The following is a 16,433-nucleotide window of genomic DNA, read 5'->3' as shown; positions in this document are numbered from 1 at the left end:
GAAGTGTATTTGGTTATAGAACTGTTTATTGAAAACATCCCATCTCAGACGTTTTAGCAAATGAAAAATTTAATGATTTTAGTAATATAACTATAGAGTATGATGGTTCTGTAATCCTTCGTATACTTTTCTGATTGCACTTAGATCTCTATTTTAGACTGCATTTGCTTCAACTACTGAAGTTATACTACAAGTTATCCCACAATTGGTATACCTGTTCAGAAATCAAAGGTTAAAGGTTACTAAATTCTTATTAATCTGAAATTGAAGGACGAAGATTTGGTAGTTATGTAACACGAATACAGACAAACACTATACACGACACATATACTTTGAGCCATGTAGTCTACAAAATGCAGATCACGAGAACATGGATTTATATATTAGATTATTATGTCTTTAAATCCTTAAAATTATCTACGAACAAAATTAGTCAAATATAATAATCTAAACACATTATTCATTAACACAAAAATAAATATAATCAATTTGTTTAATATTAAAAAATAATAAAATTTATTTTTTATTTTTATAATCATAATAAAAACTTATGTAATAAATTTGCAAGTTTACAAGATTTTTGAGAAATAATTGCATTTCTAGTTAGAAAAAATTATCAAAATTATATTAGAAATTTTTTTTTCTCAAATTAGACACTTCTTCAATGTGTGTCTTACTACTAGTATGGGCATGTTGGTGTCTGATACGTCTTAGACATGAGACACACCATTTATGAGCATGCCTCATCTTCATAGTTTGACAGTCGCTATTAATGAACAAGTTAAATTTCAACAAATCATGTTTTCTTAAGGGATATATAGTTATTTTACTAAATAAAATTAATTTATCTTATAATTCATATTTTATGAGTTAGAGCATTAAGAGACAAATTACTCTTTGAAGACGCCTTTCTTTCTTTTTTCTTCATTACTCAAAGTTGAAGGGTAGCAATCAAGAAACAATTGATGTAAAAACTAGATTGAAATTTGTTTAAGTTTTCACGTTAATTATTGAGATGAAGTTATGTTTAAATTTCACTTAGTAAACAGTGAAGTAATGATCTCTAATTTAAACTGAGGATGACTCCATCTTCTCCGTTGTTCCTCAAAACTCCCTATCTTAGCTGACTGTTCCTCATGGCCAAGCTTGTTTGCATACAATTTATAGTAAGCTTTGGCATCCACAGTCGTTAAAATTCTCACTAATTTTCCATCTTTTTCATCCACCACAACTTTTCCATCACTCCATTCATTACCATCAGCCAAGACTTTAATGAGCTTCTCCTCAAATTTTGGATCAAGACCTGAATAGCTATCACCCAAGACAACTGCGCCTAGAATTTCTCCCAAGAACGTGCCCTGCAAACACAAAGGACTTAAACAGTGGAAACAACAACTAATCCTATCTAATCTACTTTTTCTAATGCAATTTCTTAACGTTTTATCAATCGTTTGGTTCCTACATCAGCACCAACATTTTTCTTAATCCTTATACCTAAATCCTCAATATTTTAGTCTTATATACTAATTTTTTTTTTATGTTTAGTTCTTGTATTTAGCGGTCTTGCAATAAAAACAAGAATAAACAAATATTCCTATAAGAACTAAGCGGGAATCATCTTGTTTCTTAAGGGGCATTGTTAAAACGAATCTAAAGTTGATTATTCTCCTTTTTGTGTCACACATTTAGAGAGGTTAACCATAAATTCTGAGATTAAGATGTGAAAAACTAGAAAGAAAAAAACTGTGGGCTGAAAGTTATACCATATGCTGATACATGCTATGAGATTGCTTTAAATGGTATAGCCGTGACAGCAGACGTTCGGAAAACACAGCCTCTGGTGTTCTTGGTGTCCTACGCAACTCGCCTATAAAGGCTGAAAACGAACTTGATTTGCGCTGGGTATTGAGTGGAATGAGTGTGACATTAACTTCTGATTCAAACACTATCCTGGCTGCTAAAGGATCCAAGAACATGTTGAACTCAGCATATTGGTTGGAAGGAACTGAAAATATATTTCCTTTGTCTTTAACAGTGCTGCTAATGTGTCCACCAACGACATATACATCCTGCGACATTTTAGAATTGTTATTCCTTTTTATGATGCTATCAGTACAATACAGATATCTTAATCATTCGAGGAAAACTGTTAAATGCAGAATCAAATGCTTCCTTTTAGCTAATATTACCAAAATGACTAGAACTTTTTTTCTAGGGGTTACTCTCAAGGCACTTCTACAGTAGGTAATTGTTCTTGTTGATATATGCAGCTATTTCAAATAGATGATAACTAATACATACTATAACTCGCCTGAATTCTTGAGCTTATGTTTTTCATCGATACAACCTTTGCCAGGTTAGTCAAGGGTCCATTCGTCAGCACTGTAATCTTAGACCCTGGATTAGTTTTTTGTAATATAGACTCCCAAACTTCCATGGCCAGTGGTTGTCTGAGTTCAGGGTGATCTGTATCCCGGGGAGCTCCAAATTTCACAGAATTCTCAGCTGTATACCTGAAATGGTACGTGTGTTAGCCAGTTGCTCGAAACAAAAACTGGAAATATTTAAGTGCGAGCAAACTAATATATAACCTTGTTACAAGGTATCCAAGTTACAAAATGCACGACACACTTAAGAAAGGTTACGCAACAATTGAATGAAATATAATAATAATACTCTATTCAAGAAAAGTAATTCTTTCAACATAGTGTAACCCAAATAACACGGTTCATTTCTGCATGACACATATTTCGTTATTTCTCTACTTTCAATAGCAGCTTCCATTCCACTTGGCCTAGATGATTTCACTAACCTCTGATGCATTCTAATGCTGATAAACAATACATTCCAAGCCATAAAAGTAATTGAAAATCACCTTCGTGGGCTGCGTGGCAGATCACGAGCAAGACCATAAAGAGTATCAGAGTCCAGTAATCCCCCATTTCCATGGGGAATGGCTTTTATATACTTGCATTCTCCAACAGCTTCAAATACTGGATCTGGTTGATCTATTGCAAAAACATCTCCAAGACCAACTGGGATATCGTCACGACCCATCATGTGCAGTAAGTCATAGATGGAATCTATTGTTGCTGCATTAGTCCATCCAGTAGGACTCACGATGATTGCCTGAGTGCAATTGTGTATAAATTTCAACATAATATTAAACTTCTTAAGAATTTAAGTGTAGATCAGATAAACAACTAACAATGAAAACATAAGGATACCTTAAGGTCGATTACTTGAACAGGCACTTTTAGGAGGTAAAATAGAGCAAGAAAATCTCCTGCACTCATGTCCATGTCAAACACAACAGTTTTCCCCAGTGTTTTATTTTGAAAATTTGGCTTGTAAGTTACTTCATTGTAATAAGGAAACTGTGTGGTGAAGTTGAACCTCCCTGAATTTTGTGGATCCTTCATAACCTTTCATTCGACACAATACAAAAGTCAGATTCATATACACTTGTCCATTTTAAGAATCCGTTCATATGGTCAGAGCACAAATGATTAATATTCAGTTTTCCTTACACGCCATGATAAAACAGTGTGATTCATAAATTTTGAAAGAAGATTGAAGAATATAATAAAAAATTTACCATACATTCAAGAAGTTTATGAAATATTCTCTGTCAAGTTTGCTCTTTACGTCCTTGTTAGGCTTTGCTTTTGTGGCAACAAGTACCCTCACTGAGTCTGGACCACTTACCTCTTTTGTGTAACCATCCTGTGTATAGAACATGTTTCGGTACATAACAAGTTAACATTTACTATATGTACGTGTGAAAGTGTACGTAACAAATTGAAGATGCAATCCAAAAGGGAAAGTAACAATCACCTGACATCTACCTTTCACATTTTTCACAAAGCAAAGTGGATCTCTAAGCCCTTGTTGAACATGACCACTATGCACCCCACCTTTCTCTAGATTGAACTTAGGAACTCTTCGGCCATCAAAGAAAGGGTTAGAGCCATCAGATGCCCCATAAGGTTTGTTTGAAGTTATAACAGTTATGTTCATATACTTCATTTCAGCAAATTCATTTTCTCCATTATGGTTATTGGGTTTACTCATGGTCGAGACTGCTATACCAGCTGCGAAAGAGTCCCACATGAAATAACTCTGCCAACAATGAATTCGTATTAGACGAAGAGTAGTTACTTTACTTTAATAATTGGCACGCATGGCTTCATTAAGAAATTACCGAATAGAATTGGTCGTCAAACCAAGTATCACGAGCCATTTTCAAGGATTTGAAACAGTACTGTGCCTCGTATGTGTCTTGGCTCTTTTCAAATTCGTCAAAGAATTCCTTAGTGATAGGGATTGTGTTTGTTGCATCCAGAGGAACAAGAGTGACAGGAATTCCAGAATGAATCACCTAAATATCCACATATTTTTTTATAATCAACTAAATAAAGTTTATATAATGCTCCTCCATAAATGATACCACTTCAGACTTATCTATAAAAAAAATTTTACAGTTATAAATTTCTAATGTGAGTTTATGTTCTTAAGTAGGTATAATAAACAAAGTTAAACACCATATATGATTTCATACTGTATGTAAATATGTGTAAACTTCGTTATAAAAGTCGATTTTGTAATTGTAAAATTAAGTTAGGTTTGAAATACACTTTTTAAGAATAAAAATTACAATAAAAACTTAAAAAATAATGAAATATTATTTACATTACTATTTAATATAAATAATGAAGAATTCTGATTTTTATAAAAAATAAATAAAAATGAGTATAAAGAGTTAAAAGAAAAAGTAGCATATATAATGTTTGCATATTTATATATAGGCAACTTTGAAGAATGCATTAATTACTAAAAAAGTTTGTGTTAATGTTAAACAGTTTGAATGAAGAAGTGGTTTTATGCATATGGAAATGTGTATCTGACCTGGTATGCTGCAAAAGGATCTCCAAATATATTGAATTCTGCAAAAGGGTTAGTATTATAGTCTGTGAATATGTTCCCCCGATCACCGCACTGGCGAGGCACGCAGGAAGATGAAGCATTCTTAGGGCAACAACCTGTTGGATTGCTTGACCTTACGCCCCCACCCATTATATAGATACGCTCCACATTTTTCTTCAGATGTGGGTTATTCATTAGAAAGATTCCAATGTTCGTGTGTGCTCCAATCACAAGCACTGTTATCGGACCAGAAGATATTTTTTCAATCAACACTTCCTGTGCGCTTGCTTGTTGCATTGGACTGTATTTCCTTCTTCCCTTATTTCGTCATACAATTATCAACCAAATCTCTAAACACAATTAATCATGTTCTAAACATAATAAATCCTTAAATAAGTACGATTTGAATTTTACACACCTGTGGTAGGAAAGCTTTCCTGATACCATAATTGGCATCATTGTCCAAACGCCCTCCAACAGCAATAGGAATGGCTCGCCTGTACCTGCAATCTCCAACTGTTGTCATTCCCTGATTCAAGAGAATAATAATCCTTAAAACACATGCACATAAATTCACTTTTTCCATATAATATATAATTTGAACCATTTTAAATAATCCAAAAGTTTTTCTAACTACACCTAGTAGTCTCATATATACTATCTTGAAACTCTCAACTCCAAGTAGATAATACTGCAAATATAATTTTACTGTATCAACCGAGATGAAGTGTAGCCATTAGATTTACAAACACATTTTTCTTTTTTATATGATTTGTCATCTTAAATATAACTGTGACAGTTGAGAAAATTCTGACTTAACTATGTTTTCCTTATCAACAATATTCCAGGTATTTAAGAAAACTTAAGCTTTGCAAACGGTAAAGAAATGATATAATATTAGGTAAGAAACCTGTTCTATGATGGGAAGATATCCACCAACGTTAGGGAGTATGGTACCATTTGGGAGTATTCCACCCTCACCGCCAACTCCAACTGCAACATCATCTCGATCCATCATGTATAGCAAATCATAAATTTGATTAACACCATGTCCAGCACTGGTCCAAGCATTTGCACTAATGGTAATTGCCTGAAAATGACACAAAAAATACCTTCATAACTAGTTCATAAACAAATTAGGAAATTATTTTCAAACCATATTTCACCCTAATACTTCCTTCAAGAGGATATAATATAATCTTTCTTTCTTTTACTTTTTAGTTTATTACTTATACTTAAATATAAATCACCAAAATGTCAATTAATTTCAGTGATCAATAAAGTAGTACTTGACAAAATACTACTTTATTTGGAAAGGAATTCAAGAAATGTATCATCTGTTTGGTACTAGTTTACAATATAGGAGGGCTTTCCGGGAATTGATTTCATATTATTTGTGAGGGTTGTGTGTGTATTGGATTTAGGTTTTTTGGGAGGATTTGTGCTGATTTATAGGAAATTTTGAAAGAGAGCACGCACAATAAGGTGGGAAGAAAATAGTGATTTTGTGCAATAATTTACTCTCATATTCAATATTTATTTTTAAAAAAATATTTATATTTGTTAGTTTTATTTTTCTTATAAATATTATTAGAGTTATTAAATCATATTTTTAAATATTAATATATTTAAGAAATAATTTATTTTTATTTTCTCAACTACTTTTATAACAAAAAAAAAAAGGTATAAAACCAATCCGTCAAAATACTTCCATCCTCTTTTATTCAAATTATTACAAATCAATCATTCATATTTTATACTCCCTGCCAAACAAAGGAGTAAAGTAAACCATTGGAAAGATATAGACAAATAAGAAAGTAAAAAATAGTATATAACGTGACCTGAAAAAAAATATATATTTAAATATCCAACAATCTGAATCATTGGGTCAGAATAGATAAAAATTCTCGCACGCCACGTCTAAGACTATCGATAACTGGGAAGGCATGCCTGTTCTATCTAAAATTAAATTAAAAAAACAAAAACTCATCAATAAGCTTTTATTTTGGTAATAAAAGACTCTTGAATAATTTGGTACAAAAGAAGTATTAGTATTTAGGTTGAGAAAAAATGAATGAAATGATTCACAAAGGAGGGAAAAAATCAGAAGAAGAAAGAGATGTGTTATATTAATTTGATAGAAGACTTACCTCCAATTTAAACTGTGATGTGTTGAGTTTCATAAGATAGAGAAGAGCAAATAAATCATCAGTGCCAACATCTGTATCCACCAGAATCCGATGAGGCTTTCCCTCCACACAGCCTCCTACAATCAACAACACCACTGCTACTGCTACCAACATTCTCACCATCCTTCAAACAAACACTATACCTGCAATTTTTTCAATTTGAAGAAGCAGAGTACCATTACCAAACAGATAGTTGAATTTGAGGAAAGAAATAGCACCGCTTGCACACCAAATCCTTATGCAGTAAATTGGCGATTAAATCTTGGGTTGTTTTGTGGGTCTTGTTTTCTACAACTACAGCAGCTAAAAGATGACAACAACCCGAACTTTGTGTTTGAAGTTGTGTCTTTTTTTCTTTGAAGATTCCGAGAGGCTTTTCAATGACCTTACCTTTGCTATGCGAGTTTGCAACTGTAATGGGTGTGGATTCAAAACAGGGGAGATCAGAAATAGAATAAATAAACGGTATGCTCTGTAATATGCATTGTTTCTCAAGAGTTTCTTACAGTGGGAGTGATGGCTACTGACAAGGTAGCAAAAATTACAGAGACCAGATGCACAAAGAAAACTACAAAGGAAACGTCAAAGACTGCAGAGGAAAGAATTAGAGAGAAGGGATCACAATCATACCTTCCTCAGTGTTCTCTCTCCCCTAATAAACTTTTTAAATATCCTCATACCCACTAAATTTGTGTTTGCTTTTTTTCTTTTACAACTTTTCCCCCCTTATTTTAATATAATTTTATAACTTTAATTATTTTTATTTTAAATAATAATTCATATTTCATTTTAATGTAACTTTTATTTATTAATATTTATTTTAACTTATTTTTATCAATAAGATAAAATGATAATTATTTTACTTTGATGATTAAAATATTTTTTAATTAATTAAACCTATAATTTTTTTAAAATAATTTCTTTATTTTTTACCATCTTTTCTTTAATTTATACAATCTCATTTTCTTTTTTTACTTTATCAAATAACTAATTGTTGCATTGCTTTCTTCAATTTCTGTCAGAAACTTATTTATCTTTATAATGTTAAAATACAAACAGAATTTCACATTAAACAAAATAAAAAATAAATATAAATTTATATATATATATATATATATATATATATATATATATATATATATATATAATATTTTCAATAGTAAAAAGTTTTTTAAAATAATATAAAAGCAAATCTGTAAAAGACTTACTTAAAACGAATAATATTTATTATTATAAAAAATTATCTTTGTTGTTCTCTACTCACTAGGTAAAAGAAAAGTAGTGCCGTGTCAAGAATAAGCTCGAAACACTGATAAGGGAATGATAACAAAAACTTTAACTGAAAAACATTTTGTTTAATTCTGATTTGTAATCTATGCATTCTTTTTATTTGGTGGAGTATGGATTTTCATAAACAGATATATGTTCCTTTTTATCTAGTTCATAACAAGACCTTCTCTTTAACTTTTTCTTGTCTACCTTGGGAGACAAATTTTGTGCATCAAATTGTACAATCGATATATTATTATTAGATGTTTAAATTCTTCAATCCCCTTTGATATTAAGAGAACTAAAATTATTTCTATTCAAAAACGGGTTGTAAATCTATATTTAACATAACCTGATGAAAAAAAAAACATTTAAAAAGGTAAGTGACAAATATCTTTTTCTCTTTTAAGGGAATGGAATATAAACCTTATCAAACCCCTTTTAAATTGATACAGAGAAGTTAAATCAGTTTCAAGGGTGGTTAGTATTCATTACATTGTATTTTGTTAGACTTCCTCAGGTTGATTCTATGCAAGTAAACCAGGTAAAGTGTTTGGAGTATTTGGGTGGGGCAAGATCCTAGATTAGTGACAATGCTATCATTATGTGGTAAATGTAGCAAAGTTACATTCTTTATTGCAGATATAAAGTTACTTTATTTTGGAATATGAAAGTGGGAAGAAAAGCTGAAATTTTTCTTAAATTGGTATTCAATATAATGGGAATCCTGAAAAGATATGATGCTTTCAAATCACTCCTAGTATTATAACGTGACAATTAATAAATAGTATTCTGTAATATATATATATATATATATATATATATATATATATATATATATATATATATATAGTTATTTCTGATAAGGTAGTTAAGTTTCAATAAACCATTTTTCTTTAAGGGATACATATTGTATGATAATTTAAAGTATGCAAAGTAGTCCTCGAAGACACCTTTCTTTTTTTCTTCATTGCTCAAAGTTGGACGCAGTAGCAATTAAGAAGTAAAAAGTAGATTGAAATTTGCCTAAGAATATGATATACATTGTCTCATTGAATTAGAAATAAATTCACTTACTAAACAAAGTGAAGTGATGATCTCTAATTTTAATTGTGAGGATGACTCCACCTTCTCTGCTGTTCCTCAAAGCTACTTATCTTAGCTGACTGTTCCTTATGACCAAGCTTGTTTGCATACAAACTATGGTAAGCCTTGGCGTCCACACTCCTTAAAATTCTCACTAATTTTCCACCTCTTTCATTCACCACAACTTTTCCATCACTTGATTCATTGCCATCAGCCAAGACTTTAATGGGCTTCTCCTCGAATTTTGGATCAAGACCTGAATAGCTATCACCCAAGACAACTGCACCTAGAATTTCTCCCAAGAACGTACCCTGCAAACAAGTTTAAGCATAAACTCTGAGGTTAAGATGCGCAAAGCTAGAAAGAAAAAGACTGTGGACAGGAAGTTGTACCATATGACGATATATGCTATGAGATTGCTTTAAACGGTATAGCCTTGACAGCAGACGCTCGGAAAACACGGCCTCTGGTGTTCTTGGTGTTCTACGCAATTCGCCTATAATGGCTGAAAACGAACTTGCTATGCGCTGGGTATCGAGTGGAATGAGTGTGATGTTAACTTCTGATTCAAACACTGTCTTGGCTGCTAAAGGATCCAAGAACATATTGAACTCAGCATATTGGTTGGAAGGAACTGAAAAGATATTTCCTTTGCCATTGACAGTGCTGCTAATGTGTCCCCCAACTACATATACATCCTGCAACGTTTTTGAATTGTTATTCCTTGCTCCGCTTCTATTAGTACAATACGCATATTTTAATCATTCGTTGGAAACATGTCAAATGCAGAATCAAATGTTTCCTTTTGGGTAATTTTTCCAAAATGATTAGAATTTTGTTTTTCTGGGGTTACTCTCGAGCCACTTTCATAGCAGCTAATTGTTCTTGCTGATATACGTAACTATTTCAAATAGATGGTAACAAATACATATAATATAACTCACCTGAATTTTTGAGCTTATGTTTTTCACCGATACAACCCTTGCCAGATTAGTCAAGGGTCCATTAGTCAATACTGTAATCTTAGACTTTGGTTTAGTTTTTTGTAATATAGACTCCCAAACTTCCATGGCCAGTGGTTGTCTGAGTTCAGGGTGATCTGTGTCTCGAGGAGCTCCAAACTTCACCGAGTTCTCTGCTGTATACCTGAAATGGTTCGTGCGTTAGCCAGTTGCTGGTAACAAACACTGAAAATATTTAAGTGCGAACAAGCCAGTGTATAACCTTGTTACGAGCTATCAAAGGCACAAAATGCATGAAACACTTAACAAAGGTTACGCAAGAATTTAATGAAATATCATAATATTACACTATTCGAGTAAAATATTATAACACTGTTCATTTTTGCATGACATAGATTCCATCATTTCTCTACTTTCAGCAGCGTCCATTCCACTCTGCCTAATGTTTATAGAATACATTCAAAGCCATAAAAGTAACATAAAATCACCTTCTTGGGCTGCGTGGTAGATCACGAGCAAGACCATAAAGAGTGTCAGAGTCCAGTAACCCCCCACTTCCATGGGGAATGGCTTTTATATACTTGCATTCTCCAACAGCTCCGAATATTGGATCTGATTGATTCATTGCAAAAACATCTCCAAGACCAACTGGGATATCGTCACGACCCATCATGTGCAGTAAGTCATAGACGGAATCTATTGTTGCTGCATTAGTCCATCCAGTAGGACTCACAATGATTGCCTGAGTGCAATTGCGTATATATTTCAACATAATATTGAAATTCTTAAGAACTTAAGTGCAAATCGAATAAACAATTAAGAATGAAAAAACAAGAATACCTTAAGGTCGATTACTTGAACAGGCACTTTTAGGAGGTAAAATAGAGCAAGAAAATCTCCTGCACTCATGTCCATGTCAAACACAACAGGTTTCCCCAGTGTTTTATTTTTAAAATTTGGCTTGTAAGTTACTTCTTTGTAATAAGGAAACTGTGTGGTGAAGTTAAACCTCCCTGAATTTTGTGGATCCTTCAGAGCCTTTCATTAGACAGAATACCAAAATTCAGATTCATATACACTTTCCATTTTTAGAATCCGTTCATATAGTCAGATCACAAATTAACATTCACTTTTCCTAACACGGAATGATAAAACAGTGTGATTCATAAATCATGAAAGAAGTTTGAACAATATAGTAAGAAATGTACTATACATTCAAGAAGCTTATGAAATATTCTCTGTCAAGTTTGCTCCCAACGTCCTTGTTAGGCTTTGCTTTTGTGGCAACAAGTACCCTCACTGAGTCTGGACCACTTACCTCTTTGGTGTAACCATCCTGTGTATAGAACATGTTTTGGTACATAACACGTTAAGATTTACTATATGTACGTGTGAAATTGGACGTAACAAATTGAAGTTGCAAGCCAAAAGGGAAAGCAAGAATTACCTGACATCTACCTTTCCCATTTTTCACAAAGCAAAGTGGATCTCTAAGTCCTTGTTGAACATGGCCACTATGCACCCCAGCTTTCTCTAGATTGAACTTAGGAACTCTTCGGCCATCAAAGAAAGGGTTAGAGCCATCAGATGTCCCATAAGGTTTGTTTGAAGTTATAACAGTTATGTTCATATACTTCATTTCAGAAAATTCATTTTCTCCATTATGGTTATTGGGTTTACTCATGGTTGAGACTGCTATACCAGCTGCGAAAGAGTCCCACATGAAATAACTCTGCCAACAATGAATTCGTATTAGACGAAGAGTAGTTACTTTACTTTAATAATTGGCACGCATGGCTTCATTAAGAAATTACCGAATAGAATTGGTCGTCAAACCAAGTATCACGAGACATTTTCACGGATTTGAAACAGTACTGTGCCTCGTATGTGTCTTGGCTCTTTTCAAATTCGTCAAAGAATTCCTTAGTGATAGGGATTGTGTTTGTTGCATCCAGAGGAACAAGAGTGACAGGAATTCCAGAATGAATCACCTAAATATCCACATATTTTCTGGTCATCAACATATTTTTTATATGACTTCAATCAACTAAACAAAGGTTACATAATGCTCCCCAAAAAGATACCACTTCTAACTTCTTTATAAAAAAATGTCGAAATAGTTTTTTGAATTTTTACTTTTTAAGACATTATAAATTTCTAAGAGATGTACTAAATTATGAAAAACAGATCCTTAGAAATACACAAATGAACAGGCCTATTTAAAATCATTTTATCCAAGAAAGAGTGTCCAGTGATTTGATATATATGGATAGTAAACAACATGAAAAAACTGATAATATATATAATTATATTGAGGATATACTGATATGCTAAATTTAATTGTTTTGATAAATGCAAGAAGTTTTTTTTCATATTTTATATTTATATTTTTCCTTTACTTATATTTTAAAATTAAAAAATGAAAATAAACTATGCAAATAGTAAAAATGATTTCTCACGTGAACTATATAAAATATTTCTTTTTCTTAATTTTCTATTAAAAAACCTGTAAAGTATATAAAATATTTTTATTTTAAGCATCCCGCGATTTGATTTTTAAGTTTTAAATCAATGAGATAACGTGGTCATTATTTTTTGTGTTTTCGTCTCGAATTCACTAATCAACTGTCTCAAGTTAGAAATAACACCGAACCAGCTTATATCCTATTTTATTCTACTCCATATTTGATTTGTCCTTATAAATTAAAAACAAAATTAGCAAGTTTTATGTTAATTTATATAACGTTTGTATATTTATATATAGGCAATTTGAAGAATGCATTAATTACTAAAAAAGATTTGTGTTAATGTTAAGCAGTTTGAATGAAGAAGTGGTTTTATGAATATGGAAATGTGTATCAGACCTGGTATGCTGCAAAAGGATCTCCAAATATATTGAATTCTGCAAAAGGGTTAGTATTATAGTCTGTGAACATGTTCCCTCGATCACCGCACTGGCGAGGCACGCAGGAAGATGAAGCATTCTTAGGGCAACAACCTGTTGGATTGCTTGACCTTACGCCCCCACCCATTATATAGATACGCTCCACGTTCTTTTTCAGCTGTGGATTATTCATTAGGAAGATTCCAATGTTCGTGTGTGCTCCGATCACAAGCACTGTTATGGGACCAGAAGATATTTTTTCAATCAACACTTCCTGTGCGCTTGCTTGTTGCATTGGACTGTATTTCCTTCTTCCCTAGTTTACCACAATCTCTAAACACAATTAATCATGTTCTAAACATAATTAATCCTTAAATAAGTACAATTTCAATTTTACACACCTGTGGTAGGAATGCTTTCCTGATACCATAATTGGCATCAATGTCCAAACGCCCTCCAAGACCAACAGGAATGGCGCGCCTGTACCTGCAATCTCCCGCCGTTGTCATTCCCTGTTTCAAGACAACAATCATCCTTAAAACACATGCATTTAAATGTTTTTTTTTTCAATGTAAATTTAACCATTTTAAATTAAAAAAAAAGGTTAAAATTATTTATATATACCTCTATCTCCAGTAATCACATTTCTTAAGACTCAAATCATTTATTTAATACCTTATTCATTAACCTTTTAAAAGCAAAACTGACATGAATCTCTCAGTTCTGATATTATTTATTTTGAAAAGTAAAACTCTATCGCAGTTTTATCTTTAAAAAATACTTCAATAAATAAATAAAAAATATATAAATTGTTTTTATCTCCCCTCTAAATAATATAAGATTATTAAATATAATAGAAACATAAACTCAATCAAGATACAAGTATCTCGTACAATACCACACAAATATAAATATAGTAATACTATTATATACACAGTTTTTCTCTTTTTCTATAGTAATTTATCATCCGACTAGATAGTTGTGCAGATTCGGACTTATCTATGTTATCCTTGTGAACAATATTCCTCGTATTTAGGGAAAAGTAAGGTTTGCAAAAGGTAAGAAACCTGTTCTATGATTGGAAGATATCCACCAACGTTGGGGAGTATGGTACCATCTGTTAGTATTCCGCCCTCACCGCCAACTCCAACTGCAACATCATCTCGTCCCATCATGTAAAGCAGATCGTAAATTTGATTAACAGCATGTCCAGCATTCGTCCAAGCATTTGCGCTGATGGTGATGCCCTAAAATTGTTTCCACCACACACACACAAAAAATAAATACCTTCATAAACAAATTACGATATTATTCCCCAACCATATTTTACCTTCATACTTCCTTCAAGAGGGTATGATATAATCTTTATTTCTTTTACTTTTCAGTTTATAAATTTTTACATTTGAATATATATCACTTCTTTAATAATTTTCAAGCAATAAATACGAATTTGTATGAACTAGGTTCACAATATATTCAAAATAGCTAATATAGTTTTACCAAAATGTCAATTAGTTTGAGTGATCAAACGCTATTTGTTTGGAAAGGAATTCACGAGGTACGGGTTCTCTTTGTTAGGAGTGGTTTACAATTTCCGAGGATACGTGGACATTATTTTGAGATCACATGTGACAATTATTCCTAGAGTGTGATATGCTGACACCAATAAAAACAAAAAATATTCATATAATAATTTAAAATTATAATATTTTAATTATATTTATTTTATATTTAATATAAATTCTAATATATATTATCATATTATCAAATAAAATTCTCAAGTGAATATTTCGAAATGTGTCGGAGTATAATTTTTCTTATTTGTATTTGACCTAAATGATTCATAATTATTTATAATAAAAGTTTTGAAAGATATGGGAAAAAATCGTGAGAATTATTTAGTAAATTACCATTCTAATTCAATATATATTTTATAATAATTATATTTGTTAGGTTTTTCTTTAATTTTTTTAAAATATTATTGAAAAATAGTAAACAATTTTTTTTAAATGATTAATCTATTTAAAAAATAATTTGTTTTATTTTCTCAACTATCTTTTTATAAACAGAAAAACATTTATAATTAAAAAAGTTCACCTAATGCTAACGTTAACCCTATACTAAAAATAACGTGCTAACATTGATTAATTCAATTAAATTAATCACAAGTACCTATAAACTTCCTACTCAAATTCATTATCTTTTTCATTAAATAAAAAACCTCATTTCTCGTACACTTTTTCTTCAAACTATTACAAATCAATCCTCCATGTTTTTCAAAGGAGTGATATGAATCCCGGAAAGTGATAGACAAATAAGAAAAGCGGAAAAGTCATACGATGTGACGTGGAAAAAAATTATAATATCCAAAAATCTGAATTCTCGTCTAAGAATAAATGAAAATTCCAAATTACAGTGGAGACATTCGAGCAGCATACGGCTGTTGACAACAGGGAAGGCATGCCTCTTTTATTTAAAATTAAATAAATAAATAAACTCATCAGTAAGAAAAAGCTCTTCAAGGATTTGGTACAGAAGAATTTAGGTTAGGAAGTAACAGATGAATGATCTCCAAAATGAGTGACGAAGAAGAAGAAAATCAGAAGAAGAAAGAGATGTGTTGCATTGATTTGACAGAAGACTTACCTCCAATTTAAACTGTGATGTGTTGAGTTTCAAAAGGTAGAGAAGAGCAAAGAAATCGTCGGTGTCTACATCTGTATCCACCAGAATCCGACGAGGTTTTCCCTCCACAAAGCTTCCTACAATCAGTAACACCACTGCTACTGCTAACCACACTCTCACCATCCTTCAAACAAACACTATAACTGTAATTCTTGAATTTGAAGAAGCGGAGTTACTGAACAGATAGCTGAATATCTCAGGAATGAACACTCAGCTGGCACGTTTAAATGAGACGGGATTTGACAGAGAGTATCAGATTTGAGAAATAACTATACTTCCACGTGTTTGTTGGTACTTCAACTTTTACTGCACACACCAAAAGGTAGCCCTTCAAATTTCAGACCGATGTCACATTACCTCAATAGTCCTTTTTTTATTCAAACATGTTACGTGCAGTCTACTCACTCACCCATGTATTATTTCAATCTTAAC

The 16,433-nt window shown here is 32.0% G+C and overlaps 2 protein-coding genes across 5 annotated transcripts; both read right to left on the bottom strand.

Annotated features, from left to right (window-relative positions):
• Positions 1 to 951: 951 nt before the first annotated feature.
• LOC124847438 (nucleoside hydrolase 3) lies at positions 952 to 7,752 on the bottom strand. 4 transcript variants are annotated; one of them, XM_088105500.1, is made up of 14 exons: positions 7,622 to 7,752; positions 7,506 to 7,526; positions 7,077 to 7,258; positions 5,837 to 6,016; positions 5,345 to 5,455; positions 4,909 to 5,244; positions 4,205 to 4,381; positions 3,838 to 4,122; positions 3,604 to 3,726; positions 3,228 to 3,425; positions 2,876 to 3,129; positions 2,312 to 2,513; positions 1,764 to 2,069; positions 952 to 1,358 (listed from the first exon to the last, which is right to left on the bottom strand). In XM_088105500.1, the coding sequence occupies exons 3-14, from the start codon at positions 7,236 to 7,238 to the stop codon at positions 1,035 to 1,037; spliced, it is 2,658 nt and encodes an 885-aa protein (XP_087961626.1). In that variant the 5' UTR covers positions 7,239 to 7,258; positions 7,506 to 7,526; positions 7,622 to 7,752; the 3' UTR covers positions 952 to 1,034. The 4 variants fall into 4 exon arrangements, with proteins under 4 accessions (XP_087961626.1, XP_087961627.1, XP_087961628.1 ...); XM_088105501.1 differs by lacking the exon at positions 7,506 to 7,526 and having other exon boundaries at positions 7,622 to 7,731; XM_088105502.1 differs by lacking the exons at positions 7,077 to 7,258; positions 7,506 to 7,526; positions 7,622 to 7,752 and having other exon boundaries at positions 4,909 to 5,239; positions 5,837 to 5,977.
• A 1,622-nt stretch (positions 7,753 to 9,374) lies between these two features.
• NSH3 (inosine-uridine preferring nucleoside hydrolase family protein) lies at positions 9,375 to 16,357 on the bottom strand. Its single transcript, XM_088105504.1, has 12 exons — positions 15,963 to 16,357; positions 14,384 to 14,563; positions 13,718 to 13,828; positions 13,297 to 13,632; positions 12,247 to 12,423; positions 11,880 to 12,164; positions 11,646 to 11,768; positions 11,273 to 11,470; positions 10,921 to 11,174; positions 10,415 to 10,616; positions 9,863 to 10,168; positions 9,375 to 9,781 (listed from the first exon to the last, which is right to left on the bottom strand). Exons 1-12 carry the CDS (start codon positions 16,122 to 16,124, stop codon positions 9,491 to 9,493), a joined length of 2,625 nt encoding a protein of 874 aa, XP_087961630.1. The 5' UTR covers positions 16,125 to 16,357; the 3' UTR covers positions 9,375 to 9,490.
• Positions 16,358 to 16,433: the final 76 nt, after the last annotated feature.

This window comes from Vigna umbellata, chromosome 1 (genome assembly GCF_029865625.1).
Source record: "Vigna umbellata cultivar VRB3 chromosome 1, Vumbellata_1.0, whole genome shotgun sequence".
Taxonomy (NCBI): domain Eukaryota; kingdom Viridiplantae; phylum Streptophyta; class Magnoliopsida; order Fabales; family Fabaceae; genus Vigna; species Vigna umbellata.
Note: the sequence above shows the minus strand (reverse complement) of the source record. Positions and strands in the feature narration are given on the sequence as shown.